General features: G+C 37.1%; 3 protein-coding genes across 3 annotated transcripts; 1 reads left to right on the forward strand and 2 right to left on the reverse strand.

Moving 5' to 3' along the window:
- The first annotated feature begins 5,265 nt into the window (after positions 1 to 5,265).
- LOC138934776 (dipeptidyl peptidase 9) lies at positions 5,266 to 10,635 on the forward strand. The gene is made up of 10 exons (XM_070298856.1): positions 5,266 to 6,057; positions 6,145 to 6,279; positions 6,369 to 6,531; positions 6,608 to 6,849; positions 6,923 to 7,234; positions 7,312 to 7,598; positions 7,677 to 8,005; positions 8,096 to 8,347; positions 8,431 to 8,703; positions 8,774 to 10,635. Exons 1-10 carry the CDS (start codon positions 5,834 to 5,836, stop codon positions 9,119 to 9,121), a joined length of 2,565 nt encoding a protein of 854 aa, XP_070154957.1. The 5' UTR covers positions 5,266 to 5,833; the 3' UTR covers positions 9,122 to 10,635.
- On the reverse strand, positions 9,880 to 10,907 carry Mrpl51 (mitochondrial ribosomal protein L51). Its single transcript, XM_070298857.1, has 2 exons — positions 10,727 to 10,907; positions 9,880 to 10,515 (listed from the first exon to the last, which is right to left on the reverse strand). The coding sequence occupies exon 2, from the start codon at positions 10,512 to 10,514 to the stop codon at positions 10,044 to 10,046; it is 471 nt and encodes a 156-aa protein (XP_070154958.1). The 5' UTR covers position 10,515; positions 10,727 to 10,907; the 3' UTR covers positions 9,880 to 10,043.
- Positions 10,908 to 11,154: 247 nt separating this feature from the next.
- LOC138934800 (prion-like-(Q/N-rich) domain-bearing protein 25) lies at positions 11,155 to 13,436 on the reverse strand. Its single transcript, XM_070298888.1, has 6 exons — positions 13,267 to 13,436; positions 12,624 to 12,767; positions 12,181 to 12,309; positions 11,923 to 12,066; positions 11,690 to 11,809; positions 11,155 to 11,594 (listed from the first exon to the last, which is right to left on the reverse strand). The coding sequence occupies exons 1-6, from the start codon at positions 13,409 to 13,411 to the stop codon at positions 11,527 to 11,529; spliced, it is 750 nt and encodes a 249-aa protein (XP_070154989.1). The 5' UTR covers positions 13,412 to 13,436; the 3' UTR covers positions 11,155 to 11,526.
- Positions 13,437 to 13,880: the final 444 nt, after the last annotated feature.

Genomic DNA, 13,880 nt, shown 5'->3' on the forward strand with positions numbered 1-13,880 from the left:
TCATTGGGTTCTTCAATATTGAAATGGCTCTATACTATGAGACTATACGTGCTATACTTGAAGGGGATACCATTAGAGAGGAGTGAGGACGCTTTAAATGTCTCGTAGAAAATGTCGTCTTGTCTCTAGCATCGTCCAGATCCTTGAAATTTTCACGTAATATATTCTCTTTGGACATATACTGGCATTGCTACGCACCAAGTAGCTAACTCATTAGAATAATGAGACGTATTTTAAGTACGTATGTAATTAGAATGTTATACAATACGAAAATATAATAGTACACTCATTCTTTCGTATTTTGTATTTGAGATTATTTTAATTGCGGAAGTATAATCAGCAATAATATTTTCACGTCAATCGAAACATATTAAAATTTGACAGTTTGTTTCAGATACATATACATATGATATATGTCATATGTGTTGCAATATCGTATACATTATTACATTTGTCTTGAGAAATAATTGATACGCGACATCTAAAGTACTAAAAATAGATATCAGTTGATAGAAAAATATTAAATCGACAACCATCATGTTACGAGGAAAATTTGAACCACGTCACGTGAATGCTCCTATAGCTACGATCGTAAAGGCTTTTAAGAGGAATTCCCTTTGCTATTATTCCATTCGCGTTAGGTCTTAGAAGATATAAGGAACATTACCTGTGCAGATAATATTATTTATACATTTAGGGAGAGAGAGAGAGAGAGAGAGATGAATTTATCAATAACTGCAAATACCGTGGCAAACGGGAACAGAGTCTACGCAAAGAGAATATTCTTTACGCAAAAAGTGGAGAGACGTGCATGTCAAAAGATACAAAAAATTTAATGACAAGAAAAATTACTTTTACGTTCAGATAATAAAACATGTTAAATAGACGTCGTGTACAAGAGATTTTAATGTTCTCGAGAAATTAATCTTTTAATCGTTTATCTTCAAAATAATTCGCGCGATAAATGATTCTGACTAAATTATTCGTCTTGAATTTATAAAGGATATAAGAATTGATTTTTTTATTCATGTTTAGAAAAAATTTCTCAACGATACACGACACGTAAAGAATTTTCTCCTAGGCTTGAAATCAATGACCCACCCTTAACGGTGGCTGTACGCCGGTGGTGTCGACATCGGGAGAGCACGCGCCATCTCTTCGTTTCGGAAGCCGGCGGCTCTATATCCATATAAGTCCGAGGAAGCTTGCCGAGGATTTCTTTATCATTTTACCACGGCGAAATATTCAATAAAGCGCTGGCTACATTACACGGCGGGCTTGGACAGGGTGTTTGAGCGAGGAGCAAGAGGGGGAGGAGAAGGAGTAGGAGGGTTAAAGGGGGAAAAGTTGAAGTAAGTAAAATACGCCCGCGGGTCGGCTCTGCATGCCAACTACTACGTGATACCCGACTCCCTTGCCAGATCACGTCAGTGATTCCGGATGACTGCGAGCATTCCTCCGATCGTGGCTGAAGGAAATATAAAGCACGCGAATGTGCAATCGGAATTTTTCTCCCGTTTTTTTCTACTCTTCAATATTCAATTTTTTCTAGATTCCCTGGTTTCATCGGATTATTCTGTAAATGCTAATTCTTCGAAAGAATGATATTTTAAAATGCATTTCTCTATTCTTCCAAATAAACAATCGCTGTAATTTTCCTCGTATTCTCGTCGAATGGTTTGCCGCACGATTTCTCCGATGGAAAGCGAAATAAAAAAAAAAAGGGATACAGAAACACCAAGTGATTTCCTATCCGTGAGTAAAGAATATGCCCGATAAGAAATATCCATACTAAATATTTAATGGTTTCAATCGAGAAATATAACCGATATCTTGTTCCAATCTCAATACTTTCCCACAATTCAACCACGTGATCTGAAGAAATTGTATTAAAAAAAAAAAAAAAAAAAAAAAAAAAAAAAAAAAAAAAGTATTATAATATCGTATTATTTTTTTTATTGAAAAATCTCCTTTTTTTCATTGGATAAAAAAAGATCCGAGGCAAGAGATCATTTATTTATCATCCGTCACACGCGCAATCGCTATGCGGAATCGAAGATAGAAAGATACATGGAATTAATTCATGAAAATTTTACTGAACCACCTATGAAATTCGCCACGTTAATACTTAAAGGACACAGAAAGGAGAAAGGGATTCGGCCGTTCCCGTGAGGATTCTAGACGGAACATATCTTAGGAAAGATACGGCCCTCGTGCAGACGCGAGCGGCGGTCGAGAGGGTTGGCTGAGGGAGGCTGGGTAGTTTCGTCGGAAAATTCTACCTACGTGGACCGAACACGAGACATTCGATCCCGTTACGTGCAGAGTATAGAGCGAAACAATTCTCTAAAATAAAAATTTAATCTAGGGATAAAAATTTAGAAGGGAAAGACAATTTCGCGCGCCGGCAGACGGTATGCATATATACGTATAGTATATACGTATGCATATATATGTCGTATTGGAGCGATTAAATTCCCTTTTAGGTAAATCTCCCGATAATCCAATTAGCCCGTTTCCCAATGAGGGAAGAAGATTAAGGTAAGTGAATATTCTGTTAATTTCAACGTGAATATGAATTAGAATTGAATCAATTAACATTAAGAGAGCATACTTTCATGAAAGCATACTTTCATGAAATTTTCAGGAAAATTAAGAATAGATTTATAAGTTATTATATATACACCAAACAATGTTAAAAATATTGCTTTTTATCAAATTGTTGCAAATTGATATTTTGAAAGGACAACTTTTTGGCAAAGAAAGAAAAAAATGGCGGATTTTAGAGTTACATCTTTCAATATTGGACCGTCCAATTAAATATCCACACACACACATACGCACACAATTTCTATTCTTAAATTAGCGATTAGGTAAAGGTAACAATAAATCATATTAACGCGGCTCACCTCCACATCTCGAGCAAAAGTTTCGAGAGTAAACAGTTTGGATTTAATAGGTTTACTACCACATCTCCATAATCCACCGAACATTTCACCGTGTTTCTGTAAAGAAGCCATCGTAAAAGAAATAAAGTACAAATTTCTCAAAATTAATTTAAAACTACTAAAGATATTCGCTGACATTTTAGAAAATTTGAATCGACATACGATATATATATATATATAATCGCGTTAAATCTCTAATTCAATATTTAAATATCATTTTTTATAATAATGATCCTAATGTTTAATTACGTAATTTTTATTCATAATAAAATAATTTCGTAAAGAGCGGTCTTTGTCCCCGAGAAGATATTAATAAAATTTGCTGTTTACTCAAGATGTCTGTGATAAGAGATGGGAATATGATCTTTTGCTTACCCAGAACGAGCTGTTTGGGAATTGTAATATTACACTTGCGTGATGTCGTAGATGTGACGAATTTCGATAATTGATATAAACCGATATACACGAATGCTGACCGTACGTGCCTTGTCAGAGATATTGCGCATTCCTCGTTTGTTATCGTGACTCTTCTGTCGCGATTATCCTCAGTTCGCACATGTTCGCGGTGCATAACTTATGCACGTTTAACGATAATGGACTGTAGTAATAGGTATGTTTTAAAATGAAACCGTATTACGTGCGAAGTGAATTCTCGATCGCAGCACGAAAATAATTTTCTCGACCGGTAGCATGAAAGGATTTTTCTCGATCGTTCTGTACCATATACACACGCATTCATTTCTCGAACATAGATATATTTCGTTCTCCAGTATTTTTTTCAAACAAGAAGAAAGAAGACTTCAGATACTAGGATGCAGTCGAATTTTTATAAAAAAATAAAATTTTCTTAAATTAAAAAAAAAAGAAACATAATAAAAATTTTATTTCAAATAATAGCGAAAAAAATTCCCGAGAGAGGGAGATATGATAGAGATTTAAAGAATGAAATATTAAAATACCCAAGGATATACACGCGCATACATCTGAGACGTGAATATTCTATGAAACGACAGGTAACGAAAAACGTGCACACGCGTATATTTCGACTATCGTTTATCAGACGACTCGACAGTATTTATCGCTGTACTCGGATCGAAGTAGTCCACAAATAGCGAGCTGGATAAATTTATGGCAAACGTAACGCCACGAGTTCTCTCTCGCGAATATCAGTCAGATAAACCATCGAGTCGTGAAAATTTCGCCTTTTTCCTCTCGCTCGAGAAGAATTTCTTTCTTTAAACGTACGAGAAAGAAAGACCGACTTTTAGTATATTATCTTCACTGGATTTTGTACGTAATCGCGCGAGGCTGCCGCCGACGATGAGGAAAATTATTCAGGAACACGCGGGGACGAAATAAGGCCATCGCGACCGAGTGGAGGTATTAAAATATGTAAGAACAATGCCAACGTGGTTGCGCGTATATGGTTGAAAGCTGTCCTCTTATCAGAAATTTTTTCCTTCAAATGTACATACGTCATGTGAATTCGTCATATGCTAGTACAATTATTACACTTTATTATATTTAAAAAAAAAGTAGTACTGCTTAAAAAAAAAGTACTACTGCTCTTATTAAATGTTTCATAAATTTCTTTTTATATATAATGTATATTAAATTAAATTGATTTAATTGAATTAAATAAAACTATCTCTCATATAAATTTCCGATATCTCGATTCAAAAAATATCTTTGACTGTATTTTATCCCTTCTTTTTAACACAAGATTAATTAAAATATTTTTAAACGTGATATCATTCTTTTAATCATTATACTATTCTGGAGAAAGTACACGTTCGCATAATCTTCGAAGAAATATTTAAATGTATATAAGTATATTGATGTTGTTAAACAAAAATATTCTTGTACAACTCTCCAAAGCATTAAGCATTATGTACAGTTGCGCAATAAATCAACGCAAATTATCTCAATATCTCATCGAGTGGTCACGAATCAATACAAATTGATACCCAATTAATCCTTTAACCATAAACCGCAATACGAATTAATATACAATTTACTAAGCAGAATAACAGCTTCTGGATCGCACGAGCATCGAGGATAAAAGAAGTAGAGAGAGAGAGAGAGAGAGAGAGAGAGAGAGAGAGAGAGAGAGAGAGAGAGAGAGAGAGAGAGAGAGAAGATGGTTGGATGAATCGGAATGGTTTTACATTTCAAATACAATTTGTCTCAAAACGATTCGCAAAAATGTTACGTGCGATCAGGAGATCGGCGTGTATATGTCATATGTACGTATACATATACACACACGCACACAACATATCTCTCACGTGCTTGGCCGCGTCACACGTGCTACGCTGCACGCGATACGAATCAGCTGTGAATCGCGACCACCATCCGATGCGAATCCCGTCGAGGTCGACGGCGGCGACGTGGGTTATTACTGTCATCTGCGAGCACTCGGATGACAGCTCAAACTTTAACGAATGTTGACGATTTTTGGCACGAGAAATCGCGCGGCTGCAGCGACAGCGGCAGCGTTGGTGGTGATAGTGATGGTGGTGATCTAGTGGTAGTGGTAATGGTGATGGTGGTGGTGATGACGGTGACAGTGGTGGTGTGAGTACGCGATTTCGCGTATTTAACGTCGCGCGCGAAACCGGGAGGTGGGAGAGATCGCCGAGGTGCTGCGAGAAGGCCATCGAGATCTCGGGAGAAGAAGAAGGTGAAAGTGAAAGAGCCTTTTGTCACGGCGACAGCGGTGTGAGAATTACGGCTGCATAACCTAAAAATAAGATCTCCTGAAGTTTGCGTGGTCACGCGATATCCGTCGTCGTCCAAGAATTGCTCTCGTCGCGCACACGCTGTTTTCGATTGTTGACATCTTTCGACATGAGACGGCCGCGGACGTGTCGGCTGGACGACGAATGACTTCGCGGAAGGCCCGGCAACAGCGTATAGAAAATATGGAAACTACAAGTGGCAGCAACGAGGCGGGCGGAGAGCAGCAGGCTACTCCTGATAGTACGGTACCGCGGAAATCCTGGTCCGAGCTCCGCACCGTTGTCAGTGATCTCAGAAGGAAGTTATCTGGGGTGTCTGCCGGTTCTGTGCCCGGGTCGATAACTTTCCGTTCACTTCCGGACGGCCGGTGAGCAAACTCACTCATGCGACGAGAGTACCTTCAGAATTGTGTCGAGTTTTAACACGTGGTTATACTCTTTTCTTTTTATTTTAGAACTAGAATCTATTTCCTCAGTACTCCGAGTAATGGATGGGAGACCACGCTCCTGTATGTAGACATCGCACATGCAGATCATGCCAATGGCTATCGTCTACATTGGCAGCCTGTCATAGAAGCAAATTTCCAGAGGTACACATCGCTGTAGTTTGATATCTGATTTGGTTGATTTAGATTATCCATTGATAGAAGCAATAAGATCTGTCATAAAATAATTTTAGCGTATCAAGCACAAACAGATTGTCAAAGGAGGAACAATTGTTGTGGGAGAGAAAAAGGCTTGCTACGTGGGGCATAACCAGTTATGAAATCCATGCGGAGAGTGGAAAATTAGTCTTTCCAGCTGCTAGTAGTCTTTATCAATGTGTGGATACTGGATTTATGGTAATATGTGTGTTATCATATGTGTGTCATGATTATAATGGAGCAAAATGTCTAAACGTATATATTTTTCTACTAGCCTGGACCACTCTTCCCATCAGAAATCAGAATGTCGACCACTGGAGCAAAATTATGTCCTCAGATCTGTCCCTGGAACAATTCATTAATCGCTCACACATGTTCGGGAGATCTATACCTGTCTCACAGTATCACAGGTTCCTCAGTTCGATTGACTCATGCTAAGAAAGGTGGCAGAAATCTCGTGGATGATCCACTTTCGGCCGGTACCCCCTCCTACGTCATGCAGGAGGAATTTACAAGGTTGATCACTTTATTATTGGATACTTGCATACTAAAGGCGCGAAAATTAGAAAATTTGTTCCCCTTGTCTTAGATATATCGGTTACTGGTGGCAACCAAAATCCATGTACGATGGTGCCTATAGAATAGTGTACGAAGAAGTGGACGAGAGTGATGTCAAGATATATTGCTTTCCCTCGGCGAATTCCTATGAAGTGGACGAATTTAGATTTCCTAGAGCAGGTATGCCGAATGCTAGGAGTAACTTGAAGATGGTGCAGTTCCGCTTGACGGAATCGTTGCAAATTATCGATATAGAAATACTAGAGCTTCAGTATCCTCTTCACATAATGTTCCCTTGGATGGAGTACATGGTGAGAGTTGGCTGGACTCCCGACGCTCAATAGTAAGTTCGAGGGAACGATATGCGAAACTTGTATTAATTAATAAGAGTTGATAATGTGCCATTTCGTTAATGCGTAGCGTCTGGGTACAACTGCTAGACAGGAAACAACAGAAACTCGAGTTAGTCCTGTTGTCAATAGACAATTTTTGCGAACCGCCACCCAACACGTACAATACGGAAAACCATTTTACGCCTGCGTCAGCAAGTGTTCAAGTTATATACTCGGAACAGAATCCGACTTGGATCAACGTGAACGATCTGTTGTACTTTCTAAAGTCCGACGACACAAACGAAGTCAAATTTATTTGGGGCAGCGAGGAATCCGAGTTTCGACATTTATATCTTATAACATCCAGTATAGCAGGTTTGTAATAGGATTACCGTTATTTTTTTTCTTGTTTGATATTCTTTTTGTCTATATCATATATTTTTCCCATTATAGGCTTGAGTAATGGTGTGGAAGAGTCTTTGGACAGAATGGACAGCATATTTCTTCGACCGCGTATCACTTCCAAAGTGGCCCTGACACAGGGCGATTGGGAAGTACTGGGGAAGAAAATTTGGATCGACGAAGTCAATTTCATCGTGTACTTTTGCGGATTACGAGAAGGGCCGTTAGAGCAACATGTTTACGCGGTTTCTCTGCGACGACCATTAGAGATACGACTCTTGACACGACCAGGTTACAGTTACAACAGTGTATATTTTAATAAAGAGTGCACGATGTTGGTCACCGTTTATAGTTCCATTAAAACGCTGCCCACTTGTCAAGTATGTCTTTCAGCGAACAGACTTTCGTCAATTTATACCATTCATTTTAATTTATACGATTGTTAATGATTATTATCTTTATTGTTCCAGGTATTTAAAATATCGCAAACCGACTGGACGGTGGAAAGTATATCGCTCACACCTGTAGGCTACCTTCTGGAACCATCGGCGCCTGAATCCGAGTTGTTCGCGCCGGAGATTTTTACGCATAAAATAAAGTCAGACGATACGATCTATTCAATGATATTCAAGCCTCATAATTTCCAAGCCGGAGTGAAATATCCTACAATATTGAATGTTTACGGAGGACCCGAAGTTCAACTCGTATCGAATACATTTAAGGTAAATACGTTTCTTTAGTTGTGAATAGATGCATGTTATGTGAAATTAATAAAAAAAAAGATTTTATTTAATGCTTCTTACAGGGCTTAAGGCATTTACGAATGCACATGCTAGCTGCTCAAGGTTATTGTGTAGTTTTAATCGATTCTCGCGGATCGCAGCATAGAGGTCTGATATTCGAGAGCCACTTACGACGTCGAATGGGAACGGTAGAGCTGAACGATCAAGTTGAAGTATTGAGATGGCTATCAGAAACTACCGGATATATAGATCTGAATCGTGTAGCTCTTCACGGCTGGTCTTACGGTGGATACTTAAGTTTGATGGGTCTGATACAGTACCCCGATGTATTCAAGGTACGGATTGATATTTTATCGTTATTGTATATTTTTTAAAAATGTGTTCAAAAATATTTTTATGTCGCAGCTGGCCATTGCTGGTGCTCCGGTTACTTCGTGGAATTTTTACGATACCGGATATACCGAGCGTTACATGGATTTGCCACAAAACAATCTTCACGGTTACATGGCCGGATCTATCCTGACATATGTGAACAAATTCCCCGACGAAGAGAATCGATTGTTAATCATTCATGGTCTTATAGACGAAAATGTACATTTCTATCATACCAGCCAGCTGATTAATGCCCTCGTGAAAATCGGTAAACCGTATCAGTTACAGGTTTATCCCAACGAGAGGCACAGTTTGAGAAGCTTGGACGCTAGCAAGCATTACGAGACAACTTTGCTGTCCTTCTTGCAAAATCACTTATGAACCGACGTTCTCTTATTTTTTTTCTTTTACATTATTCGGTAGTAGTCATTCAAACGAGAATTTACTGCCATTAATTTATGTAAACACGCAGGAAACTTAAGGCAAAAAGATACTTTTAGATAGTAAAGTATCTATATTAATTTCTGTACAAAAAAATGTGTGCCTCTATGGGGCTTTTAAGATAGTATTACATTTTCAATGCAAAGGGTATTTGCTATTGCGCAATATGTGAATTGCCGACATATTGCGTATAATTAATACCAGGACGAACTTCTAGCAAGGAATTTATAATGTGTGACTTACATATATGTGTCGACTATACAAACTTTCAATGGCAATGTGAAAATATCATGAAACGCATAAAACATACATTCGAAATAGCCATTTTTAATCAACTATTGTCGAGGTTCATAACCGTGATAATATTGGCTACCTATGACTATTTTTTAGGGAAAGGACAATACTCAATTTGTTCAAATAGTTTATCAAAAAGACTACTTCAGAGATGCATGTTTCTATTTCGCGATCATTTTGCAATATATGTTGAACTATTGTTCATATGTTAAACATGAATACCCAATTGTGACTATGTACATATACCGTGCGTGATCACAATGCATCACGTATCTCTCTCATCTTTCTACGGTGAAAATCCGCATTTTAACGTGAAAAATATTCGCGTTCTTCAATGTTGTGAAATAATCGTATATCCGATGGATAATTATTTGTCAATAAATAAATTCATTATTTTATATATTTTTCATAACCACATTATTTAAAATAGTGAATTGTATTTATAATTAATATTGTGAAACACAAGAAGTCGATAAAATACTCGAAAACTATTGAAAAACACAGGTACTGTATATATTTTAATTAAAATTTAATTACATGGTTATATATCGCGATCCAACTAATTGTTTTATTGTTTCGTCTTACGATTTAGAAATTTGTACAAGTAGAGTATTCTCTTGTCCAGCTCTTTCCACTTTGTTGGTCTCGCGATTGGAAATATTCCTTTCTGCCATATCTTTCTCTTTCTCAGCAGGACTTGATACTCGTTGCCCTTGACACCACGCAACCAAGCGGGCACGTTATAGAGAATTCTCGTCGGATGGAGATTATCGGAGCCTAGTATATCAATGTAGTCGTTCTGTCCGAACAGTGCCTTCTTCTCGGACCAAGCATCTTTTGGCCGATAGATCGGCATCGGCAGTCGCTTATTGTCCTGACGCGGTAGAAGGCCTCGCATATCTATAGGATCTTCGTATCCGTATCGCCTTTTTAACGGGCCCTGGGCCACTTTGTCCTTGTAATAGCGAAATCGCACCGGCGTCACTTGCGGTGTCCATGTATTTACAGCGGCTCGCACAGATTTCACGATCCAAGACATACTGAAAAGAGAATGAGAGAGAATAAATCGTAAATGAAAAAACTTTGGCAGATAATCTATCCTGCAATTTCTTTTAACTCTAATACAGAAATATAATTCTATTCTCAAATTTATATTAAACATAACCTGAATTTTTTCACATTATATACTATTCTTCGTTAAATATATATTATGTATTGTTTATTGATTTATTAAACGCTGATAAAGCTTACCTTTATCTATTACGTATCGCGTGCGCTAAAATTTGTTATTTGTGCGATATACATTCGGTTTTCCGACTCCGAATACAATCACTACGGTTAAGTCACCAGCTATCAGCTGTATCAGCTGATTAGCAGCGAAGCGATGCGCGTGCGCAGTTAAATACGTTTGCGCTCTACGCTAAATACGAACTCTGTTCTACTGTGCCGTTTTAACTAGCGGTATCAATGATGTGTGACGTATAACTGAATGAACGCATACGTATGCGAATGATTTTTCTCAATATTGGCAATTCGTATTGAAGATTGAAGTCGTTCTTTTGCCAAAGCTTAAACATATGTCTTTCGTCTTTAATGCAAGAAAAATGAGTGCAGAGTTTAAACATTTATTTTAAATCTATCTATTATACATCTTTACGAATTTTTATCTTTTTCTCTCTTTTTTTGTATTTATAAAATTAAAGGTATACAGTATACTTGGAATTTAGATTACGCTAGAAAATAGAAAAAAGAATGTAATTGAAAAAAATAATTGGATATTTACACGTGATAACTTTTTCTTATCTTGTTTGAAAAAATTGCGAAATTTTTATAAGATTCTATTATGTCTCTCTCTCTCTCTCTCTCTCTCGAACATCTCGTTAAAGACATTTATTAGAGATACAAATACAATACAAAAATGGAATATAATAAAATCAAATTATATATGTATAGTTTAATGATTTACGCGGATTTGTTCATTTTGCGCGTTAAATAATGACATTGTAAAATCGAATGAATTATATATGTATATAGACATTTATTGTTAGTCGCTATTGAGCGATTCGTTGTAACAACGACGAGATTGTCACGATTATTCCGGCGGCCGTGACAAGAGAACCTACGAGAAGAGAAAAAAGAGGTAAAAACAATTCGAAATAGTAATTCGGGCCTCGGCCGAATTAGCTTGTAACGATGCAATTAAACGCGATTAACCTTTGGCACATTGCGGCTCCCCTTCCTTACACACGCATTGACTATTTTTACACTCTAAGATGTCCAGGGACTTGTCATCCACATAACATTCGTAGTTGTTTGCACAAAAAGTATATAAGTCTGGAACAATATATTAATTTTTTTTTTTTCTTACTTTGATATACTTTCTCTTTCTCAATATCTTAATATATCTATAAATGTATCTTCTTTCGTAAAAAGAATCTGTATACTACCTCGATTCGGAACGCAATTTCGCGTCTCATTTACAAAATGATATCCCGAGTAACACTGGCATTGTTCGTTGATACATAATGCATAATCGAAACTCTCCTGGCATATCGTTGTTATTTGACAGCGATCGCCGATCTTGGCGGGTCCTGTAACATTTTTTTCTTTTTCAATCGCAAATTCAAGCTATAAGTATAATTTTTAATGTCTCTTGCTTTTTGTGATTTTTCGAAAATAACGATAAAAATCACGCGATTGCTCACTAGGAATACAATTTGACGAATTGCTGCTGTCTAAGAAAAAATCGTCCTTGCAAGCGCACCTGCCTTGCCTGCATTCGCCATTCGCCATAGTTTGACATGTCATATGGTCCTCGCAGTTCAACCCGACGGCTAGAAGATGATGAAGATGATGATGAATAAGTCTTATTGTTCGGAGAAACGGAAGATAAGCGCTGACGAATCAAATATAAATGGATATAAAATAAGTACGAGCTTATTTAGTAGAGCAGCTTGTGTGTGTCTAATTGTACGATTTTATGCAAAAATCCGGAAAATTTGAAAAACGTGTATTATCACGCTATCAGCGTCTTTAAGTTATTTTATTCGTACAAGCTACTTCTCGACGAGCAGTATATATAACGCGCTTTTAGCGTAATTATCGTTATTGTGCCTGGCGCGATAAAAATTTTCTAGCAAACACTCACTGGCAATGCACAGCGATTTATCGGGACTTGGCGAGTAATACGGATCGCACAAACAGTTTTGCTGTCCTCGGCAGAACGCATTCTTGATACATTCGATGTCCCTCCCGCAACTGTCACCAACCTGTACGTTAATAGCGTGCTCCGCTAAAACAAGCAATAAATTAATATTGAATAAGATATAATAAGAATTAATTAATTGTTAAAGAGAAAATAGGTAAGAATTATTGAAAATGAAAAATACGGTAGAGCTTTATCTACTTTTCTAGCACGCGATTCGCTATCAGCAACAGATACTTTGATACCGACAAACATTCTAAAAAGAGTATTTAAAGATATGTCCTAAAAAATTGGAATTTTTTCAAATATATGAGAGAGGTATATATAAAGGATTAAAAGTACTTAAAAATGTTTAGCGAGAAGAAAAAATATCCAACATATAATATACTTTTTAAACTTTTCTAAGGGACATCTGAAAAAAAATGAAAATGTACATAATTAGATCTCTTTTACATCTGTTCCTTCGGGCTTTTTTCTGTTGTGTTATCAAATATAAACGTTATCTCTTGTGACTCTACCTACGTCGACGTATTTTACGTCGGAGAATATTTAAGAAGGCGATAAATTACGAAGAGGGAACACTTACGACTCTGCTGGGAGCGAGAATAATCGGCGAATGTGCACAGGATGAGTGAGACGCGGACAAGAGTCGTCATTGGAGATCCAAAATCAGATGCGAACGTGAAAGCATATCCAGGTGACTGCGTGAGATAGGGAACATCATGGCACATACGCCTTCGTCAGATAAACGTCTTATCTCTTAGGCGTATCTAAACGATATCTCCTCTGAAATGAATCAGAGATTTCATTTATCGAACGAAACGCATTCACCGTAGCCGGTATTAAAAGCGACGCCCGATAGATTGATTTACTTTTATTCAAGAGAAACAAGGGTCTCGCTCTTATTTTCGATTGTTGCATTAATAATTTATTTTGCGATGGAAAGAAAAGTAATTCAAACAACTGAATATTCTTCAAATCGCAATAAATCGCGGACTTATGAGATATATCGAAACTGCTTGTTGCGTCACGTTTCTCGTTATTACTGTTTAAAATAAAAACATAAAACATGTCGCATTATCGATTTATGAATTTGCGCCAACCACGTCACAATGAAGCTGAAAACAGCGAAAAATATTCGCATTTAAAAGAGATAAAATTATTTATATTAACAATAAAATAAATTCTTTTAATTGGAAG

This window comes from Polyergus mexicanus, unplaced genomic scaffold (assembly GCF_030449975.1).
Source record: "Polyergus mexicanus isolate NDT 795.1 unplaced genomic scaffold, iyPolMexi1.0 SCAF_7, whole genome shotgun sequence".
Classification (NCBI taxonomy): domain Eukaryota; kingdom Metazoa; phylum Arthropoda; class Insecta; order Hymenoptera; family Formicidae; genus Polyergus; species Polyergus mexicanus.